The following is a 24,495-nucleotide window of genomic DNA, read 5'->3' as shown; positions in this document are numbered from 1 at the left end:
CCTATACTAGCCATGTCCGTGAAATCCTCTTTACTATCTATTTGTCTAAGTTTTGATTTGCCATCTCTAGTAGGGATTATATACCTATAGTTGGTATCTTGGTGACACCCAAGTAAACAGCCAAAAGCTTGGCTTTCACAGAAGCTATGTTAATCTTGGAGCCAAAACCCTCTCAAAAGGCTCCACGGTACCCCCCATATATTTTTGTTCCAATTCTTTAATGTATGCTCCACCATAGTAGACATATAGATTGAACGAATTTGAGTGATCACCTATTTTATTTTCAAAAAAATTATAAAAATTACAACCATAATTTGTAATTTACAAACACATGGTTCTGCATATCATTGTTTGCCTTTTCGAAGAACATGAAAGCAACATCACAAATTAATTTTATGGTCACGAACCGCATAAACCCCTTTTCAAGAGAGAGAGAGAGAGAACCATTTTCCAGCAAAAAATTTTGATTCGATCTTGCTATTGAAGTACAATACCTTCTGTTTGCAACAAGACAAACCCCCATTGAATATGATTAAACTAATAACATAATGAAAGAAAGAAGATTTAAGTGTTTCAACTCAATTTGCTTGACCCCCGTTTGTCAAAATTGCTTCTTTCATGCATTTCGTCGCTTGCGATCTCCATTCTTCGACCTCCTATGCTATTCGACTCTTTATTCATCATGATTTTCTTCGATTTTGTTCAACACATTATTCACTAAAGCTTGGGGTTTTTGCAAGGTTTTGGGTTTTTCTCAAAAATTTAATGTGCTAGTTATTTTTTTTCGATTTTACTTCTTTTGTTATCGCCCCAGCACTAAAGCATCCAAAATACCTATCATTAGTTGCTCAATTAGTAGCTTAATCGAATTTACATGGTGGCACCACCACGACATTCCTCAATTGGAACCACTAAATAAATTTAGGAATCAAATTGGCCAAAAAATTATACTGAGACGAAATTGACACTATATAAAAGTTAACGCAGAAATTGGCCATTTTTCCAAATCAGTTATGATGGGCATATTCTATTTTACTTATTTATATATTTATATTATATTGTATTATATTAAGGGAAAATCGCCAATTTAGTCCCTAAACTTTTTTTTTCCGTCAATTTAGTCCCTATATATTATTTCTAGCCAATTGGATCCCTAAACCTATATATCGGTTCCAATCAAGGATCTTTGCAGCGGCGCCACCGTATAATTTCCATTAGGTTCATAATCGTGCAATACAAAAGGGGCATTTTAGGGAATTCCATTCTGGCGCCTTTTCCAATTAAAAAGTAAACGAAACAAGTCTGCGATAAATACACACCCAAAAATCCAAAATGAAAACAAAAAATGTCTTGGACAAAATCCAGGGCTTGAGTCGATGATCTGCTAAATAAAATCAAAGCAAATCGTGTTAAATAAGGAATCGGAGGGCATAAGAAAGCAAATGACTCGACTGAGCAACAATTTTTTAGGGTAAACAACAAAAAAGCCCCCTGTGGTTAAGCAATCATACATAAAAACCCCCTGTGGTTTCATATCATACCAGTCGATACCCCGTGGTTTGAATTAACCTGAAAAGTGGACGGAAATCGGCAAAACAGACGGAGCTGAGTGAATAGACGAAAATACCCTTTTGAAGAACGCAGCTTGCATGTAAATTTTTTTTTTTTTTTTAAGTAATTTGTTAAATAGCCTGCCTGAAACCCGCTTGCGGGTTTCCTGAGTGAATAGACGAAAATACCCTTTTGAAGAACGCAGCTTGCATGTAAATTTTTTTTTTTTTTAAGTAATTTGTTAAATAGCCTGCCTGAAACCCGCTTGCGGGTTTCCCCCTTATGTAAAATGACTAAAAGCTGCGTTTCTGTTCTATTTATATCAAACACATATTCTCAAACCCTCACCTGAAGGGTGAGGATGAGAGGGGAGGTTTGCTGGGCATCCTAGGGCCCTCCGATGGGCATGTGCAACTCAACGCAGCTTGCATGTAAAAAAAAATTTTTTCTTTTAAGTAATTTGTTAAATAGCCTGAAACCCGCTTGCGGGTTTCCCTCTTTTTTTTTTTTTAAAAAAAATAAATTCTATGCTAAAATGACTCAAAACAAAAATAAAAGACTAAAAGTAAATAAAAACTAGCATGAAAAATAAAAATAACAGTAAATAAAAATACACTAAAAATTTGGTGTCTACAGTAGTTAATGAATAATCTGGAAACAGATTGAATGAAGACTCAGAAGAAACGGAAGCTGGTCTCTTATTATTAAAGAGTGAATGCTAAAATAGGCATATCAGGTGAAAGTTTGTGGTGGAAATCTGTTTTTCGCATATGCACGCGCCTTTGCAGTTCGTTTAAGACACACGCCGAATATTTGACGATTTCCGTCCACTTTTCAGGTTAATTCAAACCACGGGGTATCGACTGGTATGATATGAAACCACAAGGGGTTTTTATGTATGATTGCCTAACCACAGGGGGCTTTTTTGTTGTTTACCCAATTTTTTAATGGCCATCACTTCTGCAATTCTTCCACTTCAGTCAACATTGTCAGCATAACATTGAACTTGTCACAGAAACTTACATGAGCAATCCAGATGCAAAACAGAGTAATAACAAATCCAGAAGCAAAACAGAGTCAAACATAGATGAAAACTCAATTGTATTTACTTCATTTTAAAGTACAGATGAACCATACAATTCCATACATTCTTCAAAACTACTGCAACATCTTCAATTCCAGCAAACCTTGTTTCTTCCTTTCCTTGCCTCCAAGTACAAAAACAAGTAAAACGCCAAAACAGATACAAATTATAAACAATATTTTCACTTTTGCCTTCAACTTGTTCATTTCAATCAATAATGCTGCGTTTTCTCTCTCAACACTTCTCAGGTCCCTTAAAAGTGCACCCATTATATTTTTCATCTTTTGGGGTATGGGTGGATCATACCACAAAAAAAATCTGCAAGCACCACGTTTCTGCATTTACCACCATTTCATAGTTAAAAGACAAGAAATATTTTAACAAATTCTAAACTTTATGCACATACAAAAAAATTACCCCATAATTTCTGCAACCATGAAACCTTCTTGATGGATTTGCCTCTGTCCAAGCAGTCACAATTCGGCATTGTTCTTGGCAATAGCATCGCACGATGTTGTCTCCACTGTAGTATTTCTCGTTTCCTTCATAAATCGAGTTTCCTGTTTCTGAACCATTTGATCCTTTGACGGTGTTAATAAATTGATCACTGGCTGAGCTTGAGGATGCTTTGTCCCAATTCTTTCTCGAATGCATTGAATTACAGTGCTTTTTCTACGCGGGTCTGCAAAAATTGGACAGCTCTCTTTGGTGCAAGAGAGGTAGTACCTAGATTTGGGCTTTACATCGATTTACTTTTTAATTGGAAAAGGCGCCAGAATGGAATTCCCTAAAATGCCCCTTTTGTATTGCACGATTATGAACCTAATGGAAATTATACGGTGGCGCCGCTGCAAAGATCCTTGATTGGAACCGATATATAGGTTTAGGGATCCAATTGGCTAGAAATAATATATAGGGACTAAATTGACGGAAAAAAAAAGTTTAGGGACTAAATTGGCGATTTTCCCTTATATTAATCGTACCCGGGTCCATGTCTAAATTGTTGGACAATTCTGATCCGGGTTGGATAGATTGGACCTGGACCGGACCCAGACCCGCTCCAGCCATACTTACACCGCCTTCGCGTTACAACTTATCATTTATATTTCTATCGTTTCCGGGAAAAAAAAAGAGGATTTGCCTCTCCTACGTCTGAGTCGGTCTGTTTTTCGGCCGCGGTTGATTCCCTCCTTGTCGGCTCTCTGTATATCTGCATAAATTTAGATGTGCACATAAAATAGGTAGCCCTAGCCCTAGCACTAGCCCTAAATCCTCCTTCCCTAATAATTACTACTAGTAAATTACAGACACGATTAGTAGCTGTCCATATTTCTCTGGAACAGAGGAGGAGAAGCCATAACTCCGCCGTAGGCGGCAGCTTCTGAACAAAATAGTGAGCTGTAAGTTCCAACAATGGCTACTTTTACTATTCTTGCTATTATTTTTTAGTCTCTATTGCACGTGCCTGCCGTTTTTCGTTCCTTTTTCTTTTTGGTGCTTTTGTTGTTTTTCTATAGAAGCTCGATTGTATATATTCTCTGTAGAAATCTAGGGCAGGTAGCTTATTGAGAAAGTTTGTGAATTAATTATTGGAATATATGAAACCGACTCAAATCGGCCTGTTAGTTTAAGCTTATTGGAGTAGCTGATAAAAGTATCTAGGAAATCGTCTCTTGCCTTTTCTGATTTTGTCTTTTGTTACAGTTGCTACTTCCTGTATTAGGGTTTTACTGCCTACTTAGGGTTTTAGCTTCCGTATCGCCGTTCCTTCTGAAGACTATTGTCTTTTTCAAAATTTTGTGTTTAATCTATTGGTTAATCCATTCACTCTTCTGCCTTGTTTTATTACTGGAGTTTGTTGATTATTAGGTTCCTATCTGTACTGGTCTTTTGGTAGCTGACTGAATTTTTCCCTACTCTTTTTTTTCTTTGGGTCTTTGGTTCAATCAAGATGTCGCATATCGGTGGTGGAGCTGAGGCTCATGCCCGTTTCAAACAGTATGAGTATCGAGCCAACTCCAGTCTTGTCCTGACCACTGACTCGCGCCCACGTGACACCCATGAGCCCACTGGTGAGCCTGAGTCCCTTCAAGGCAAGATAGATCCCAAAACCTTTGGTGACCGTGCCTCGCGGGGTAAGCCTCGTGAATTGGAAGACCAACTTCAAAAGTCCAAGAAGAAGAAGGAGCGAGAACCACTAGCTTCCGAACCCAATCCTGGCAGGCAGAGCAAGAAGAGGCGCCTTCTACAGGAGGAAAGTGTTCTTACTACCACTGATGAGGGTGTTTATCAACCTAAAACTAAAGAAACCCGGGCTGCCTATGAGGCCTTGCTCAGTGCTATTCAGCAGCAGTTAGGTGGCCAGCCTCTTAACATTGTCAGTGGTGCTGCCGATGAGATTTTAGCTGTTCTTAAGAATGAAAATCTCAAGAATCCTGACAAGAAAAAGGAGATTGAGAAGCTTTTGAATCCTATCCCCAGCCAAGTATTTGATAATCTGGTATCTATCGGGCGGCTAATTACTGACTATCAAGATGCTGGTGATGCTGCTGGAGCTGCTGCTGCCAATGGTGATGAGGGTCTTGATGATGATGTTGGTGTTGCTGTTGAATTTGAGGAGAATGAAGAAGAGGATGATGATAGTGACTATGATCTAGTACAGGAGGATGAAGAGGATGAAGATGATGGACTCGATGCGAATGCCGGTGCCATGCAGATGGGTGGTGGGATTGATGATGATGAGATGCAGGATGCTAATGAGGGGATGACCTTGAATGTTCAGGACATTGATGCCTACTGGCTTCAGAGGAAGATTTCACAGGCTTATGAGCAACAGATTGATCCGCAACAGAGCCAGAAGCTTGCTGAGGAGGTCCTCAAAATTCTTGCTGAAGGTGATGATCGTGAAGTTGAAACAAAGCTCTTGTTGCATCTGCAGTTTGATAAGTTCAGTCTTGTCAAGTATATGTTGCGGAACCGGCTGAAGATTGTTTGGTGCACCCGCTTGGCAAGGGCTGCAGACCAAGAGGATAGGAAGAAAATTGAAGAGGAGATGATGGTGCAGGGGCCAGATCATGCTGCAATTCTGGAACAGTTGTATGCCACCAGGGCAACTGCAAAAGAGAGGCAGAAGAACTTGGAGAAGAGCATTAGAGAAGAGGCTCGCCGTTTGAAGGATGAAACTGGAGGAGATGGGCAACGAGAAAGAAGGGGGCAAGGCGATAGAGATGCTGATGGTGGTTGGCTGTCAGGGCAACGTCAATTAATTGATCTTGACAGCCTTGCATTTAACCAGGGAGGTCTCTTGATGGCCAACAAAAGGTGTGAGCTTCCAGAAGGTTCTTTTAGGAATCAGAAAAAGGGATACGAAGAAGTTCATGTACCAGCATTAAAGCCGAAACCATTAGGACCTGGTGAAGAACTAGTAAAGATCTCTTCCATGCCTGACTGGGCACAGCCGGCTTTCAAAGGAATGACCCAATTAAACAGGGTTCAAAGTAAAGTTTATGAGACAGCACTTTTTGGTGCAGATAATATTCTATTATGTGCTCCCACAGGTGCAGGGAAAACCAATGTTGCTATGCTTACCATCCTTCAGCAGCTTGCTTTGAACAGAAATGAAGATGGGTCTTTTAACCATGACAATTACAAAATTGTTTATGTGGCTCCAATGAAGGCACTGGTTGCTGAAGTAGTTGGTAACCTCTCTAATCGTCTCCAGGATTATGATGTCAAGGTGAAAGAGCTGAGCGGAGACCAGACACTGACCCGTCAACAGATTGAAGAGACTCAGATCATTGTTACAACCCCAGAGAAGTGGGATATAATAACCAGGAAATCTGGTGATCGTACCTACACTCAGATGGTAAAGCTGCTCATCATTGATGAGATACATCTGTTGCATGATAACCGGGGTCCCGTGCTGGAGAGCATCGTAGCAAGAACTGTAAGGCAAATTGAGACCACTAAAGAGCACATACGGTTGGTGGGCTTGTCTGCTACACTTCCAAACTATGAAGATGTAGCTTTGTTCCTGCGTGTTGATGTGAAGAAAGGTCTCTTTCACTTTGACAATAGCTATAGACCTGTGCCTCTAGCTCAACAGTATGTAGGAATCTCGGTAAAGAAGCCTCTGCAGAGATTTCAGTTGATGAATGACGTGTGCTATGAGAAAGTAATCAGTGTGGCAGGAAAGCATCAGGTGCTTATTTTCGTGCACTCCAGGAAAGAAACTGCGAAGACAGCTCGTGCAATACGTGATGCTGCACTTGCCAATGATACTCTTGGTAAGTTCTTAAAAGAGGACAGTGCAAGCCGTGAAATTCTTCAGAGTCACACTGAGCTTGTAAAGAGCAATGATCTCAAGGACTTGCTACCCTATGGTTTTGCAATTCATCATGCTGGGATGGTTAGAGCTGATCGTCAAATTGTTGAGGATCTTTTCTCAGATGGGCATGCACAAGTGTTGGTTTCCACGGCTACTTTAGCTTGGGGTGTCAATTTACCAGCACACACTGTGATTATCAAAGGTACCCAGATATACAATCCTGAAAAGGGAGCATGGACTGAACTAAGCCCCCTTGATGTTATGCAGATGCTTGGTCGTGCTGGAAGGCCTCAATTTGACACTTATGGTGAAGGAATTATTATTACTGGACACAGCGAGCTACAGTATTATCTCTCTCTGATGAATCAGCAGCTTCCCATTGAAAGTCAGTTTGTATCGAAGCTGGCTGATCAGTTGAATGCGGAAATTGTTCTTGGAAGCGTTCAGAATGCTAAAGAAGCTTGCCTTTGGCTCGGTTATACTTATCTTTATGTTCGCATGGTTCGGAATCCTACCGTTTATAGTTTAGCTGCTGATGCCCTTGCTTCAGATAATATGTTGCAGGAAAGGAGAGCTGATCTGGTAAGAATTCTGCAATATACCTTGTCTCTTCATTCATCTGATTTGGTGCACATCATAGTATCTCTCCCCTCCTCTCTTTCCACAGCCCCCCAAAAATTTGGTTGAATTACCTTAAATAGCTGTTAGAGCCTGTTTGTGTGGAGCTGAATGTTGTCTCAAGCTGATTCTGCACTTTTTTGGAAATGGAAAAGTGTTGACTTCTCATGCAAATCACCAATGTGTGCCAATTCTGATATCATCATTTGTTAGTTGCAACATATACATGCCATGTGATTGTGTAGGGGACTTGTGTTTCTTTTCGCTTACTAGTGATTTTGGCTCCAGCAATAGTACTTTGGATCCTTTAATATGGTAGAATAGACCAAGTATCGAGTCAGAATATAGCCAATATTAAGGTTTAATTTATGATGTATTTCAAAGGGGGAAAAAACTTTCAGGTTCTTCACTTTTTTTGCTGCACTGTTAGCCCCATTCCTCGTCCTTCTTGTTGCCTCTGTGTCTCTTCTTGCTCTCTGTCTTTTTTGGTCTCTTATAGATTTGCAAATCCTGAATTCACGAGATCACACGTTATAGTTTTTCACCGTTATGGCTAGGGATAGGTTAAGTTCATTATGGACCCAGGTGGTAAGTAGAGATACAGTCTGAGATCAGATTTATCCTCTCACACCCAGTTTACTCTCATGAACTCTGCTTTTTGTTAACAACACACACACACACCCCGAAAAGCCAAAAAAAAAAAAAACCCTGAGTTTTGCTGTTGCTTTTGCCTTGATCTTGTGGCCTATTAGAAAATTTTCCAGTATGAGAGTTAAAATAAAACAATCCCCATCTTTTATTGTACATTTATGCCAAAGCTATAGATGAGTCAGGGGCTTGAAAACTTGAAAACTGGAAGGAAAGCATAGAATTCTTGTTGGTTGGATCAAAGATCAGGATTGGTTAATAGACCTGGAATGATAAGCTGCTGCGGTAGTTAACTTTGATCGACTTTCTTTTTTTGATTTTGTAAGATAGACACGTTTAAAGTTTAAGCTCCCTTCTACGAAGGGAGGTTGCAAATACAATGTTGGTATGTGAATGGCTCAACATTATATCTTTTCCATATTTTTTACTTGAGTTATATTCTATTTGCTTTGCGAGGTTTCTATTTTGTTTTATGACTCGCTGGCTTGATTAAGACATATGTGCACTTTTAATGAAGTAGCTTTTCTTTATTTTTTCCACAAGACCTGGAATTTTGGGATGGGAAGGGATGGCATTCAATGGGCGGTGGATCAAACAGACTTTCTCGGACCTCCTTTTTTTTTGTTTGTTTGTTTGTTTTTGAGGGGGGGGGGGGATGGTGGCTCTGTCACCATCAGATTACTAATTTAATTTAATGGTAGTATATAGGTCATGAAAATTCTATTGACTGGTTTTTCTTTGATTTGACCCTTGAAACCCTTAGATTAGGCGCAAGAAACTCTATGCCATTATTGGGTTGATTCTAATGTGTCTTTCTCGTTGCATCTTTTCTTGTGGATGATGCCTTGTACTTCTATGGTGCAATAATTGTCATTATGTTGTTTTCCTACTTGATGAGTTAGAATTTTCATTTATCTTTTCATGCGTTTGATCACTGTTTTTGAAATAGTATTTCTCTGCCCTTGGAATGTATCATGTTGTTAGCTGCCAGTTGATGGTATCCTATATTCAAACCATGACTACATCTGGAATGCTTGTAACATTATCTGTTCTTGAGTGTCACTTGCATGTCTGATTCCATGACTTTGTTCTCATGCCGCAGGTTCATTCAGCAGCAACATTATTGGACAAGAATAACCTGGTGAAATATGACAGGAAAAGTGGATATTTCCAGGTCACTGACTTGGGACGCATTGCCAGCTATTACTATATAACTCATGGAACGATTTCTACATATAATGAGCACTTGAAGCCAACAATGGGGGACATTGAGCTATGTCGTCTTTTCTCCCTTAGTGAAGAATTCAAGTATGTGACAGTGAGACAAGATGAAAAGATGGAATTGGCAAAGCTTCTGGAACGTGTCCCTATCCCTATCAAAGAAAGTCTGGAAGAGCCTAGTGCCAAGATCAATGTTCTTCTACAGGCATATATTTCTCAACTGAAGCTTGAAGGTCTCTCTTTGACATCTGACATGGTGTTCATTACCCAGGTTTGTTATTGTTGCTCTATCTGAGTTTGCTCATTGTCTTCTGAAATTTATATTTGTTATGGCTGTATGAATGGGTCTTCCGTTTGTTTAAAATTGCTATATTCTTGTTGCAGAGTGCAGGGCGTCTTATGCGAGCATTATTTGAGATTGTTTTGAAGAGAGGATGGGCCCAATTAACTGAAAAGGCATTGAAGTGGTGCAAAATGATTAACAAGCGAATATGGAGTGTCCAGACACCACTCCGTCAATTTCATGGGATTCCAAATGAAATTTTGATGAAGTTGGAGAAGAAAGATCTGGCTTGGGAAAGGTACTATGACCTCTCCTCGCAGGAGATAGGAGAACTCATCCGTTTCCCTAAGATGGGGAGAACTCTGCACAAGTTGATTCATCAATTCCCAAAGCTTAACTTGGCTGCTCATGTCCAACCGATCACTCGTTCTGTTCTGAGGGTTGAACTCACTATTACACCAGATTTCCAGTGGGATGACAAAGTACATGGATTTGTGGAACCATTTTGGGTAATTGTCGAGGATAATGACGGAGAATATATTCTCCATAATGAATATTTCTTGCTGAAGAAGCAATATATTGATGAGGATCACACACTGGATTTTACAGTCTCAATATATGAACCACTGCCTCCCCAGTACTTCATTCGTGTCGTATCAGATAGATGGCTTGGGTCGCAGACTATCTTACCTGTTTCTTTCAGGCATCTGATTCTGCCAGAGAAGTACCCTCCTCCCACGGAGTTATTAGACTTACAACCCTTGCCTGTGACAGCTTTAAGAAATCCATCTTATGAAGCTCTATATCAAGAGTTTAAGCATTTTAATCCTGTCCAAACTCAGGTTTTCACTATCCTGTACAACTCAGATGACAATGTCTTAGTTGCTGCACCCACTGGTAGTGGAAAGACAATTTGTGCAGAATTTGCCATATTGAGGAATCACCAGAAAGGTCCTGAAAGTGTCATGCGTGCTGTATACATTGCTCCTATTGAGGCTCTTGCTAAGGAGCGGTATAATGACTGGAAAAGGAAGTTTGGAGATGGGCTAGGGATGAAAGTGGTTGAGTTGACTGGTGAGACAGCAACAGATATCAAACTGCTTGAAAGAGGTCAGATAATTATTAGTACTCCAGAGAAATGGGATGCTATATCTCGCCGTTGGAAACAGCGAAAGCATGTTCAGCAAGTTAGTCTTTTCATTGTTGATGAACTCCACTTGATTGGGGGCCAGGGTGGTCCCATTCTGGAGGTTATAGTTTCTAGAATGAGATATATTGCAAGTCAGCTGGAGAACAAGATAAGGATTGTAGCTTTATCAACTTCTCTTGCTAATGCCAAAGATTTGGGAGAATGGATTGGAGCTACCTCTCATGGTCTTTTCAACTTTCCTCCAGGTGTGAGGCCTGTACCCTTGGAAATTCATATTCAGGGCATTGACATTGCTAATTTTGAAGCCAGGATGCAGGCCATGACAAAACCCACATATACTGCTATCGTCCAACATGCCAAAAATGGGAAACCTGCAATTGTGTTTGTTCCTACCAGGAAGCATGCCCGCTTGACTGCTGTGGATCTGATGACCTATGCAAGTGTGGACGCAGACAAAATAATGTTCCTTTTACAGTCTGCAGGAGATTTGGAACCTTTTATTGATAGAATAAAAGAACCAATGTTGAAAGAGACTCTTCGTTATGGTGTGGGTTATTTGCATGAGGGCTTAACTGGTACTGATCAAGATATAGTCAAGACTCTCTTTGAAACTGGATGGGTTCAAGTGTGTGTTATGACTAGTTCAATGTGCTGGGGAGTGGCCTTGTCTGCACATCTGGTGGTGATTATGGGAACACAACATTATGATGGCAGAGAAAGTGCTCATAGTGACTACCCTGTTACTGATTTGCTGCAGATGATGGGGCATGCCAGTCGACCCCTTGTTGATAACTCGGGGAAATGTGTCATCTTCTGTCATGCGCCAAGGAAGGAGTACTACAAGAAGTTCCTATATGAAGCATTCCCAGTTGAAAGCCATTTGCATCATTATCTGCATGACAATTTAAATGCTGAGGTGGTTGCTGAGGTCATACAAAACAAGCAGGATGCTGTGGATTATCTAACATGGACATTCATGTATAGGAGGCTCACCCAGAATCCAAACTACTATAATTTGCAGGGTGTTAGTCACAGGCATCTATCTGATCACCTGTCAGAGCTTGTTGAGAACACAATCAGTGATCTTGAAGCAAGTAAATGCATTCTTGTTGAAGAAGATTTCTTACTTTCACCGTTAAATCTTGGCATGATAGCATCCTACTATTATATCAGTTATACAACAATTGAACGTTTTAGTTCTTCTTTGAACTCCAAAACCAAATTGAAGGGTTTACTGGATATCTTGGCTTCAGCCTCAGAGTATGAACAACTTCCCATTAGACCGGGTGAAGAAGAGTTGATTAGGAGGTTGATTAATCACCAGCGTTTCTCCTTTGATAACCCAAAATGCACTGACCCTCATGTGAAGGCCAATGCTTTGCTGCAAGCTCATTTCGCTCGGCAACTTTTAGGTGGGAATTTGGCATCTGACCAGCGAGAGGTGCTTATTTTTGCTTCAAGATTGCTCCAAGCCATGGTTGATGTAATTTCCAGCAGTGGTTGGTTAAGTCTTGCCCTTCTTGCGATGGAAGTGAGTCAGATGGTAACTCAGGGCATGTGGGAGCGTGATTCCATGCTCCTCCAACTCCCACATTTTACCAAGGAATTGGCAAAAAAGTGCCAAGAGAACCCTGGAAAGAGTATAGAGACAGTTTTTGATTTGGTGGAGATGGAGGACGATGAAAGGCGCGAGCTTTTGCAAATGTCTGACTTGCAGTTGATGGATATTGCACGATTCTGTAACCGTTTCCCAAACATTGATTTAGCATATGATGTTCCTGAGAGTGACAATGTGAGGGCTGGAGAAAACATTAGTGTGCATGTAACTCTTGAAAGAGATCTTGAGGGAAGAACAGAAGTTGGACCTGTTGATGGACCTAGATATCCCAAAGTTAAGGAAGAAGGATGGTGGCTTGTGGTTGGTGACACTAAAACCAACCAATTGCTTGCCATTAAAAGGGTTACCCTTCAGAGGAAGTCCAAAGTCAGACTAGATTTTGATGCTTCTGCTGAAGCTGGAAAAAAGACCTACACTCTATATTTCATGAGTGACTCCTATTTGGGATGTGACCAGGAGTATAGTTTTACTATTGATGTGAAAGAGGCGGCTCCTGAAGAAGATAGCGGAAGAGAGTGACCATCTGATCGTCTCGTTGACAGGTAGTGTGTTTACTGAAATGCAATGTTGGTTCTTTTGTTTAATTTTCTGGTTCTGGAATGTGTTTCTTGACTTTGTAACATTTGTTGTTTATTTTGTGCAGCTCGATGTCTTTCTGCTCATTTTGCTCAAATCTTGAGATGTTGACTTAGAAGATTCAGCTCAAAATGCCTGGGAAATAAATGCTGAGGGTATTTTTTGCAGAGATTCTGTTTGTTATTTGACAATTCAAGGAATGTGGACTGAGAAGTTCCCTTAGTGTTCTTACAACTGGCATGTATTATGTTATGTGAAATTTGGTGGGAATTAGTTTACGTAGCAGTAGATTAATGATTTTCAGCTCAAGCTTTCTACTTTGAACTGAAATAGTCATTTGTATCCCCAAAATGTTTTTTCTGCTTTTGGATATGTAGATCATGAGTCACATAATATTTAGCCATCCCAGTCGGCTACTCATTTCTCCTCTTTTTGGTTATTGATTTTCAGAATATTTTGCCGAAATTAGGATACAAATCCAAAAGTATCTTTCATAAAATGTATGATTTCTTTTCAGGTTTGACAATATGTGTTTGTCGAGTGGCAGTTTCCCTGACTGCTATTAGGATGGTATGGAAATGGAATGGGCTAGAAAATTTCCTGATTGTTTGAAGCTCATGGTTGGGAAGTTGTCGCGGATTAATATCAATGGCCTGTCGACTTAAGAATCCCAAGAAGTCATCGTTTGGGTTCAAATCGTCGCCCGCCCAACTTACGGTCGCAAGCCAGTCTCACAATTAATAGTGCTAAGCCGTTTCGGTATTGTTATGGGTTAGGAATTAATCAAAGCTCAACTTTTCTAGCCAAAATATAAAACCTCCATTCTTCTTCCCGACAAATCTTCCATAATCTCAAGCCCAATGGGAGTGCAAATCAAACTCTGCAAATATAGACAGCACCAAAAAAAAAAAAAGATTCTAACTTAGAAAAACGTCTTTAAAACTACAACGATTCATCGTTAACAATAACAAAACATAGTCTCTCATTCTTCGAGTTTTGACAATGGTATTTTAGGTTTGAATTGTATTAGTTATGCTTTATTTAATTGTATCAGATCTTTAAGAAATAAATTGCTCAAAATATTCAAACAGAAAATCTATTAACAAAACAACATCTACTTGTGATTTTTATCAAATTATATCATAAAATTTTCTCAATAACCAGTGTTATGAACAAGTCCCAGAAATCCCATGGCTATATATTCTCTTCCTTCCTCCTTTTCAACCATCTAGGCAAAGTGTCAAGATTGGTGGTGGTTGTCATTAGAGAGGCGACTAAGAGGAAGAGTGCGATTGGCAGTTGCAGTTATTAAAGAATTGAAGGGAGCAAGAATCTGGGCTAAGACTTTTGGAAGGAAAGAAATAAGACAAACAAGAAGGTACAGAGGGAGAGACACGGTAACAGTAGAAACTGTGCAAATCAACCATATGAGATGTTGGACCCTATAGCGATGTAGCAGGTTTGGATAGCTAAATTTTTGCAAATAATATTTTGCTTATATCATAAATACATTTTTTAATCTATCTTTTTATATTTTCAGCCATTTTTTTATTTAACATATATCATATCACAAAAGTACTGCAATAATTATTACAAATAATATTTTAAATAATATTCTATCCAAACATGGTAAGACTGGCCACCGATAAATTGAGCAACCGAGGATTTCATGCCACAAGAATCCACACTAAACGCGCAATGACGAAGGAAGTTAAAAAGTTACTGGTAATTTTATGCATTCCCTATGACTCATGGTGAGACATTGTGTGGGAAGCTATGTGCTGTTTTTTTTTTTTTTTTTGTCGAAACGATAGGATTGTATTTGTATTGATTGGAACAAAAGTATATACAGGCGAGCACTTGCTCGATGCTTTACACTGTGCATTTAACAGAATAGACTGGGGTTAATCCACTCTACATCATGATAATTGCTCAATGCTTGAGCGCTAAACAAACAACTCAGATCACTACTTTTATATTTTCCTAGGCAAAAGGAGCATTTGTAAAACATAGGACTCGGATGTCCTCTATCGGGGTAGCTAGCCACATATCCACTGTTTTTATCCCTTGAATTTGCTGCAACAGGTCTGTACCAGGAACTCCAATGCATACCAGTCGCCAACCTTGTTCTGCTGCTTTGATCAAAGCCAGCTTTACACCTTCAGCTTCGTGTTGAAGTTGGTTTTTGCTTTCTCTTTCCCTCATTTTGCATCCCAACACATCCTGCCCCCTACAGTCAGCTGCTACAATACCATATCCAATGGACTTTGATACCTTGTTCCACTTGGTTGCTATTCTGATATGCATTCCTGCTGTTCTGCTATCTGGAATTTATCTAACCTCTTTTTCCTCCATTTGATGTGGTGCTGTTGTTTTAACAATGCTACAGCTCCTGGCCTTGTTGATCCCATCATTGAACTCCATCCAAGCAAGCTCAACTTTATTGACCACATGTACTGGTTCTTGTGTTTTGTTGTTGAACTCTTTGTCATTCTTGCTTTTCCAAATTTGCCAAAGAATATATGCTGTGAGAGATATATGGTCCATCCCTGAGCTCTGTGAATTGCTTCGGATAATGCTGCCCACCAGCTATTGAAATTCCCAGTCAACTCCTGAATCCCATCCCATTGTACTGGGGCAACTTTCCAGATCTCCTTTGCTCTTTTACATTTCAGCAACAAATGTTCCAAGGTTTCTATCTCCTCCCCACAACCTGAACATATAGGGTCTCCTTTCATCATTCTTCTCCAGATTAGTTCTTTGATTGGAATTGCTTCTTTCAGGCCTTTCCATATGAATATCTTAATTTTATGACTGATACTTAGGCTTCACAGCACTCTCCACATGTCATGTCTTCTTGGTTTGTTGCTTGACTCAATCCCTTCTCCTCTTTCTCTGCCCTCTTGTTCTTTCTTAGCCTGAATTGCCATGTACCCTGATTGCACCGTGTACTCCCCTTTTTGGTTCCCTATCCAGAAGATGTTGTCATCTCTTCCTGTGATGCTTATGGGAATCTTGAGAATGTTTTTAGCATCTCCCTGTTTGAAATTTTGGAAGATGAATTCCTATTCCACCTGTAGCCCTCAATCAGGTCAGCAACTCTCTGTATTCGACATTCTTCTGGCTTGGCTGTGATAGGTTTCCCTAGGTGTTGGTCTGGAATCCACTGATCCTCCCAAATTCTTGTTGAGAGTCCATTCCCTATCCTATTTCGTATCCCCCATTGAAGCTCTTCTCTTGCACTCATAATGCTTTGCCAAAACCATGAAGCATTGTTGGGAGTTTTGCAGTCCAGCACATTGCAATTTGGGAAGTACTTGCTTTTCAGAATTTTGCTGGATAACAGATTTGGATTTCTGATTATTCTCCAAATCTGTTTAGCCAGCAAAGCTCTGTTAAAACTTTGAATCTCCTGGAATCCCATGCCTTCTCGTTTTTTCTCCTTGGTCAACTGCTTCCAAGCTACCCAGTGAGCCTTGTTTTTGTTGTCTTTTTCTCCCCGCCAGAAATTAGATAGCATAGAGCTTATCTCTTTGCATAACTTGCAAGGTAATTTGAAACAAGACATGGTGTAAGTAGGCATTGCCATGTGCAAGGTAATTTGAAACAAAACATGGTGTAAGGAAGCTATGTGCAGTTGGGCACGCATTTTTTGTTGGAACTAGATGAGCATTTGTAAGATGATGAAAGGGTATCATGTCTTTATGGTGTTAATTCTTATAGACTGGCACTTGAAAGGAATACTTTTAAAGGATTCTGGACTTTTCAAGTTCTATTTTACTCTATGTTGGGATAAATTAGTAATTTCAAATTTTGTGACACCATTTTCCAACTCAATTACACCATATTTAAACTTTTATTATACTATTTTCTAATTCAATTACACTCAAGGACAAATTTGTGGAAAATGGAACTTGAGGCCCTATCCTCAATTTTAGAAACTTTCTCAAGGTTTCTAACAGTATCTTTGACTCTACTTGAACTTTAAAAACTCATGTATTATCATTTTACCCTCTTAACATTTGGTGTTATTAATATTATTTTTTAGTCATTTTACCCCAACACTAACGGTCAAACATAACAGAGTTTATTAATTCAAGTGATAAGACGTGTTTAACCTTTAAAATTATTATTACTTTACCCCCATAAACTATAGCCTTATTATCAATTTACCTTCTAGACTTATTTTTTAGGCAATTTATTCCACCATTAAACCAACTTAACAAGTTAAAAAACTTTAGAAGATAGTACCCTCTTTTTTGTATAATAAAAATAATAAAAAGTTTAGAGTAACTCTTCTCCTTTTCAGTATCAAGAAAAAAAGTCAAAACATTAATCTCTTTCGTTTTGGCAATCTTATTAATATTGAAAAAAAATAGAAAAATAGGGGAGGGAGAGAGATAGCTCAATTTTTTTTTTTTTAATACAAACAAGAAAGAATTCAATATTTCTATCATTTTAAATTAATTTACTTTTCCGTTTATTACCCAATTCCAATCCCGAGAACATTAAATTAATACGATAATATTAGATTCTTCCTTATTTTCTTTCTTAACAAAATCTAATTTTCTATTTCCTTCTATCCTATCTCCTTTTCTTTTCCAAGTATTAGTAAGTGTGAAATTTTTTTTTGAGAAAACCCTTTTATTTTTATGTTTTTGGAATTTTAGAGTGAAAAAAAGGAAGAATAATTATTCCAAAAATTTATTTTTAATTATATATAAAAAAGGTAAATACATTTAAACATTTTCTAACATACCTTTTATATTAACAATAGGATAAAATATTTAGAGAGTAAAGCAATTATATCACCATAATTTAAAGGGATAAAGTGATAATAACAATGTAGTAATGCTGTAAAATAAAAGGGTATTTACGTCAAAAATTTATTAACATGCTGAGTTGAATTACCTATGAGGTGAAATGACTAAAAGATAACATTAGGGAGTAAATTGATAGCAATGCTATAGTTTAGAGAGATAAAGTAATAATAACCCTAAAAACTATTACTCACCTATCTCCTCTAATTCCAACTTTTTTTTTAAAATTTTGGCCATATTCAGGAAACTAAGATTGAGAAACTAATTGTTGGGGAGGGAAAATATCTTGATACCACAAATGCCCTATCGTACCCCTACTAATTTAGGTCCACATTTTAATTAGTTTGAATTACATTTTCCCCCCACGTTATATACCTATTTCACATTGCCCTTTCAAATTTTGTTTATCAGCATCTAACCCCTCTTTATTTGAATTTTAAGTGTGAATGGATAGACATGCCCCTATTCTTATGCTTTTATCTCTTTAGTTTTCCCTTATCGTTTCTTTTATTAGTTTGATTTCTTTTGCTTACTTTCTTTTGCTTAATTTTTCCTCTTCTTCCTTTTTATTCTCCTTTATTTTCTACCCACTATCTATGTTTGTTCCTCGTCGCACACTTGGGATGATTTCTTCTTCTTCTTTTTTTTTTTAATCTCATTGTTTAAAATTTTTTTGCAATATCTTTTCTTATAATATTTTGCTATGATTCATCATGAAATATAGCATATTTACAAAAATTGTTGTAATTAAATACAAAGTATAAGATTATGTATAAATAGTTAATCAATTGATCATTGTTTTTTGTATCACAATAGGTTATCAGTCATCAACTACAAGAATAAAATTGTTATCTTGTTATTCTTATATACATATAATTGTTTGATTTGTTTTATATACAAATGAAAATCCGCTGCTTTTTGAGTTTGGAAATGTGATTGGTGGTTGTTTCGGTGGGCTGGAGCTTAAAGAAGGGCCAGCTGATTGACATTTGTGGTGTCATTGGTCAGCTAGTCCTGTTTCTTCATTGTTATAAGATCCCAAACTTATTAGTCCACTTTTTTCTGCATTATCTTTATTTAATTTTTTTTTCTATTTTTTGTTCCTTTAGGTGGATTGTATGCAATTTATTCATTTATGGGAGAAGGTGCCAATAATAGAGCACCAAATTGCAACAGACTAAAACCCCATGGAAAAAATGTAAAAGATGGATAAGTTTGAAACAAACCGTCTTTGCATGAGAAATATATATCTGGGTGGGAATATTGAACAAACAGGTATTTCCAGTTTGATGTCCCCTTTGGCATTTTTTGTTTTTCAATGCTTTTCCAGTGGATAAAACAATGCTCAGTCTCAGCCAATGTAGAAGATTTCTCTCTTCAGAAAGAGTGACATGGATAGTGATTGAGGAGTCAAGGAAAGCAGCCAAAGTATGGAAACTCTTAGAAGGAAAAATTGGTTGCTGTGATGGAAGATGATCAATGGTTAACTGGAATTAGTGTGGCAATAAACCTGTTCTTATATGGAATACGGAATCCAAATGTTTAATTAGGTAGGACTTGAACTAATTTGCCCATTTTAATGAAATAATTATCTTTGCTCTCAGTTGACTTCTTGTAGGTGAATGGCTTGATAGACAAAGTAAGCAACCATTTTAACATTACACATAAGAGTGGATTGGCTTATGAAAAGAAATCCAATGTCTTACAAGAACATTTAATTTCTTTAGCTTCTCATCAAACACAAGATACAAAGCTAGAATGGAAGGTCTATCTATGAAAGTATACTTTGGTCTGCAATGCTTTATTTCTCCTTCTGCTCATCCCTGGTAACTTGTAAACTAATTTGTCCACAAAATCAGAGTATACATCAGCCCAAGGTCTTCTGAATGCAAAGATGAGGTAAGGTACCAGAATGCCAACAAGAAATCCCAATCCAAGGCTCAAATAGAACCATTCATCAATAAATCCTTCATTGCTATCATTTTCAGTTTTTGATCCGTTTCCTGAACCCCCATTTTGGCACTCTAACCTCAGAGGAGCTCCACAAAGTCCCAAATTTCCCTCAAAAGAAGATGCAGTGAAAGTTGACATTTGTCCGTTATAAGGTACCGTACCTGATAAGTAGTTGTTTGATAGATTAAGATAGCTCAAGAATGATAGCGAAGCCATTCTTGATGGAATTTCACCAGAGAGTTTGTTGCTTGAGAGATCAAGGGATGACAGTTGCTTCAAATGTGAAATGCTTCCTGGAATTTCACCTGATATTTGGTTTCTCGACAGGTTTAAAACCATCAGGCCAGATAACTTTGATATTTCCACCGGGAAATTTCCATAGAAGTTGTTGTCTGAGAGGTCTATGGCTGTCAGAAGGGAAAGAGTTTTGGTATACTTTTGAAATTGATTCTTCAGACTGATCACCAACCTTTCTTCGTAGTAAAGGCCTCTATATGCCCCATACAATAGATATTCCAGTATCTTCTGCTCTACTTGCATGGCTTTTAGGTTTCCCAAGTTTGCTGGAATTCTGCCAGTTAAATTATTCCCTGCCAGATCAAGAACTTGGAGCGAACTCAAATTTGAAATCGCGTCTGGAAGGTCTCCTGAAAATTCATTTTCCCTTAACTTAAGGATTCGAAGATTGGAGAAGCTGTTGGCAAACCATGATGGTATGCTACCTGATAATCTGTTATTTCCAAGATCCAGGGTCTCCAAGCTTGACAGTTTCTTCAAAAAAGCAGGAAGCTCATCTGATAACAAATTGTCATTTAAGTGCAGAGACTGAAGCTGGCTCAATTGGCCCAAAGATTGTGGAATCATTCCAGATAACTTATTGTTTCCAAGGTCTAAAGCCTTCAAATAAGAACAATTCCCTATGCTTGCAGGAATGCTTCCTGTTAATTTATTCACGGAGAGATCAATAACTTGCAGTGATGGCATTTCACCTAGGGAGGTAGGTATCTCCCCAGCAAGCTCATTGTTGGAAACGGAGAGAAAGATCAAGTCTGGCATGATTTGACTTATATTCACTGGGATAGGACCAGAAAAATGATTGTTTGAGAGATCAAGTAACTCAATGGGGACAAGAGGAAGAGGGATGGGTCCTGTAAAGATATTGGAGCTCAAATCCACATCTGCAAAAGGTGCCACTTCCAATGGAGTTGGTAGCTGACCTTCTAAGTTGTTGAAAGAAACATTCAACAATGACAGGTTAGCAGAGATATCCCAAAACCAGATAGGGATGGACCCTGATATACTTGCATTTGAGATGTCAAGGAACTTAATCTCCTTTTGAGATTGAAGCCAAGTTGGAAATAATGGACCCATTTGGCATGAACCAGTATCGAGATTTCGAATTTGGAAAGGAGGAATCCAAATGGAGCTTACATTCAGGATGAAGGAATTTGCTGAGAGCCGCAAGATCTTTAGTTTATTCAGCTTTAAAAAGTGAGCTTCAGTTAGGATACCTGTCAACTGGTTAAAAGAAACATCAAGGACTGACAGCTCAGACGGGAGGCCAAATGTCTCTGGTAAAGTCCCACTTAATTTGTTCCCTGCTAATCCGATATTTGTCAGATTTTTAAGTGTTCCTAAAGAAGATGGTATAGGACCTTCAAGCATGTTGGCAGCCAATCCCAGTGTTTGAAGACTTTTGAGGTTCCCCAACCACTCTGGTATTTTACCATCCAGTCGATTGTTGCCTAATTCTAGGCAAAACAGATTAGCTAAAGCATTCCCAGAAACACAGCTTTCAGTTCCACCGAGCAATTCAGGCAGAGTTCCTGTTAAATTATTGCTAGACAAATCAAGATACTCCAAGTTGCAAAGTCTGCCAATAGAACTTGGTAATCCACCTTGAACGTTGTTAACAGATAAATCAAAATGCGTGAGAGATGTCATGTTCCCAACGTTTGCTGGAAGTTTCCCATGTAATTTGTTTGAAGATAAAGAGAGAACCTCAATGCTTTTCCAGCTTCCCTTGAACAGTTCGGAACAACTGGCACTAAGGTTGTGATTCAAAGCAAGATCCAAGTACCTTAGCCTTGGAAGCTCAGCCAGGCCAAGTGGAATTCTACCCCTAAGCTGGCAGCTGTCGAAATCAACATACTCAAGGCTGCTGATGTTGACAAGCCAATCTGGGATCGAGTCCAATCCATTAAAGCTGAGGTCCAAAACAGCAAGTGAAGTGAAGTTGACAACACTAAGAGATGAAAAGGAACCAGATAAGCTACAGGTTTCAAAATGAAGTTCGGTTATATTGGGTAGCATGTTTAGAACATGAAAAAAATCTGAATGAACTAAAGAAAGGTCCACCTGGTTCATCTCAAGATGTTTCAAAGAAACAAGGCCACCCACCCACTGGAAATTATCGACACTTAAGGTTGACAATTCTGAAGAAACATCAAGATACTGCAAGCTAGAAAGGTTTCCAAGGGATGGAGGAATTATACCAGTAAATCCAGCTTTTGACAGGTTCATATACTGTAAATTCCTTAAAGAACCAAAAAAATCAGGAATTGGGATTTCCTGAAATGTGTTGAAGCTCAAGTCTAAATGCGTCAAGGACCTCAGTTTTAGCAATGAAGGTCTAATCTCTCCACTCAAGTTCCAAAACCCGTACCTGGTGGTGCTACTATTAAAGCTATTCACTGGATAGGGGTTGCGGAGGTCAATCTTGATAACAGCACCAGTATTGTCATCACAAGCTATTCCCCTCCATAAGCAGCAGCCTCTGGCCCGCCATGATGAAAGCCGATTTTCAGGATCATTAAGGCCATTTTTTAAGTCAAGAAGAGCTTCAAGATCATTAGCTGAACAATTCACCATGGCTGCACCAGCTCCAAGGACAGAGTCCCATGCTATTAGCTGAAAAATGAATGCAAGCAGAGCAATAACTGGAAAAAACTCCATAGGCTTCAACAGTAGGCAAAACAAAACACATCAATGATTCATTATTCTGAAAGTCTCTTCTCTACATATATATAGACTTTAGTTTTTCTTGAACTACAAGGTAATTTCATTTTCAATGGGAAAATCTTAATCAACGATTTTTTTGGGAGAGTGATGAGCATATAAAGTACGATTGCTCTCTGCTACAAGTCAACGGGCTTTGCTAATGCTTCAATGGGCAATTGAGCATTGAAAGTTTTATATTTGGTTTGACCTCCAAGAATCCGATGATCAACAACATGGACGTCCACGTTTCAGTCTGCCAACTGTATAGTATTAATTAAGAAATATGCGACGATAAGAACTGAAAGGTGGGTCAAAGAAAGAAGAATCAATTATCAGTTTCACACTGGAGACCTCATTTACATGGAAATTGTGGTCAGGGAACTGCACCAATCTAAATATTCGCCTTAATTTCATCCGACATTGTCGTCTTTTCTGTTTTTTTATTTATTTATTTATTTATTGTTCTTGGTTTTCCAAAGTGCATATATGATATTTTAGCTGAGTAGAGACAAAGTCATATCCTCTCTTTACACCTGTGATCTGTTAGAGCAGTTTTCAGTCCATTTTGACGGCCAATCAAGGATTGCCGTTAAGAGTCTCAAATCCTTCCAAAATGGCCGTTGGGATCATACCATCATAATGAGTTATATGTTAATTCTATTACACATACACAAATTTTGGGTCATATCAAAATAAAAATAAAATCCTGAATGTCATGCATATCTATCTATTATCTATCATTATTATTATTATTACTATATCAAAGTATGATGAGTCTTTAGTGTGAGTGTAAGCGAAAATTGATCTTAATTTTTGTGATACCAATATTACCCTTGACAATAATAAATGGATGGATTATATTCTATTTTCTTAATAATTAATAAGAATTATGTAACACTTACAAAGAAACATTCCTTGAATTGTGGTGATTCTGATGAATTAAACCAAAAAAAGAACAACCAATTCATTGCATTTCATCAATAATTAATATCAATTTTTCCAACAATTACAAGAATGAAAAGCATTCTCTCGAGTTATAGTGAATTAAATTAAAAAAAGAACAACAAAATTCATTTATTTATATATTATATAAAAACATGGTGAATTTTAGTGGTTAATAGTGTAAGCAAAAAATGATATTAATTTTTGTGATGCCAAAATTACACTCCTTACCAGCCTTTTTTTTTTCCCCAAAGGAGCATGGTACAAGCATTATTGTTGAAAAGGGATAAGAAATTAAAGATTGAAAACAGGAAAGCAACATGTTGACCTCTTGAAATAATGCTTCAAAGGTCCACAACCAATTCAGTCTTTTGTTTTACCATTATTACCTAGAATTAATGAAAAGGATATGTGCAAATTAGAACAGAAAGGGCTTTCGTAGAAAATAAAAAAACAAAATGTCATTTTACTTCTGTGACTCCAGGCACTCAGTTTGATTGGATTCCCTGAATCTGTAAAATGAATTTAGTTTTATTCGAACTTTGAAAAGTATCAAGTTGAAATGTACATACAGTTTCTAGATAAAGTTTGCAGCACTAGTCCAACAAGACAAGAATTAGCTGTTTCATGACCTTTATAGACAGCACAAAATTGCAGTAGTTATATTGTTTCAATAGCTTGTGGATGGCGTTACATAAATCATT

At 38.1% G+C, this 24,495-nt stretch overlaps 3 protein-coding genes and 1 long non-coding RNA gene across 4 annotated transcripts; 1 reads left to right on the top strand and 3 right to left on the bottom strand.

Annotated features, from left to right (window-relative positions):
• Window positions 1–2,637: 2,637 nt before the first annotated feature.
• Window positions 2,638–3,589, bottom strand: LOC140036966 (uncharacterized). Its single transcript, XR_011840655.1, has 2 exons — window positions 3,053–3,589; window positions 2,638–2,970 (listed from the first exon to the last, which is right to left on the bottom strand). It is a non-coding gene; the product is annotated as an uncharacterized lncRNA (long non-coding RNA).
• A 148-nt stretch (window positions 3,590–3,737) lies between these two features.
• Window positions 3,738–13,541, top strand: LOC113732324 (DExH-box ATP-dependent RNA helicase DExH12). Its single transcript, XM_027258024.2, has 5 exons — window positions 3,738–4,035; window positions 4,587–7,544; window positions 9,331–9,720; window positions 9,834–13,042; window positions 13,144–13,541. The coding sequence occupies exons 2-4, from the start codon at window positions 4,587–4,589 to the stop codon at window positions 13,017–13,019; spliced, it is 6,534 nt and encodes a 2,177-aa protein (XP_027113825.1). The 5' UTR covers window positions 3,738–4,035; the 3' UTR covers window positions 13,020–13,042; window positions 13,144–13,541.
• Window positions 13,542–16,080: 2,539 nt separating this feature from the next.
• On the bottom strand, window positions 16,081–16,665 carry LOC113728914 (uncharacterized mitochondrial protein AtMg00310-like). Its single transcript, XM_027253265.1, has one exon. It carries the CDS (start codon window positions 16,663–16,665, stop codon window positions 16,081–16,083), a length of 585 nt encoding a protein of 194 aa, XP_027109066.1.
• Window positions 16,666–19,537: 2,872 nt separating this feature from the next.
• LOC113732325 (receptor-like protein EIX2) lies at window positions 19,538–23,201 on the bottom strand. Its single transcript, XM_027258026.2, has one exon. The coding sequence runs from the start codon at window positions 22,802–22,804 to the stop codon at window positions 19,664–19,666; it is 3,141 nt and encodes a 1,046-aa protein (XP_027113827.1). The 5' UTR covers window positions 22,805–23,201; the 3' UTR covers window positions 19,538–19,663.
• Between the last annotated feature and the right edge of the window lie 1,294 nt (window positions 23,202–24,495).

Source organism: Coffea arabica, chromosome 2e, assembly GCF_036785885.1.
Source record: "Coffea arabica cultivar ET-39 chromosome 2e, Coffea Arabica ET-39 HiFi, whole genome shotgun sequence".
NCBI classification, from domain to species: Eukaryota; Viridiplantae; Streptophyta; class Magnoliopsida; order Gentianales; family Rubiaceae; genus Coffea; species Coffea arabica.
Note: the sequence above shows the minus strand (reverse complement) of the source record. Positions and strands in the feature narration are given on the sequence as shown.

Excerpts from the sequence above, each read along its gene's own strand:
- LOC113728914 (XM_027253265.1), bottom strand. The coding sequence starts at position 16,665 with ATGGCAATGCCTACTTACACCATGTCTTGTTTCAAATTACCTTGCAAG.
- LOC113732324 (XM_027258024.2), top strand. The coding sequence starts at position 4,587 with ATGTCGCATATCGGTGGTGGAGCTGAGGCTCATGCCCGTTTCAAACAG. Across the intron at positions 7,545-9,330 it reads AGGAAAGGAGAGCTGATCTG|GTTCATTCAGCAGCAACATT; the intron begins GTAAGAATTCTG and ends CTCATGCCGCAG. Across the intron at positions 9,721-9,833 it reads ACATGGTGTTCATTACCCAG|AGTGCAGGGCGTCTTATGCG; the intron begins GTTTGTTATTGT and ends TTCTTGTTGCAG.
- LOC113732325 (XM_027258026.2), bottom strand. The coding sequence starts at position 22,804 with ATGGAGTTTTTTCCAGTTATTGCTCTGCTTGCATTCATTTTTCAGCTA.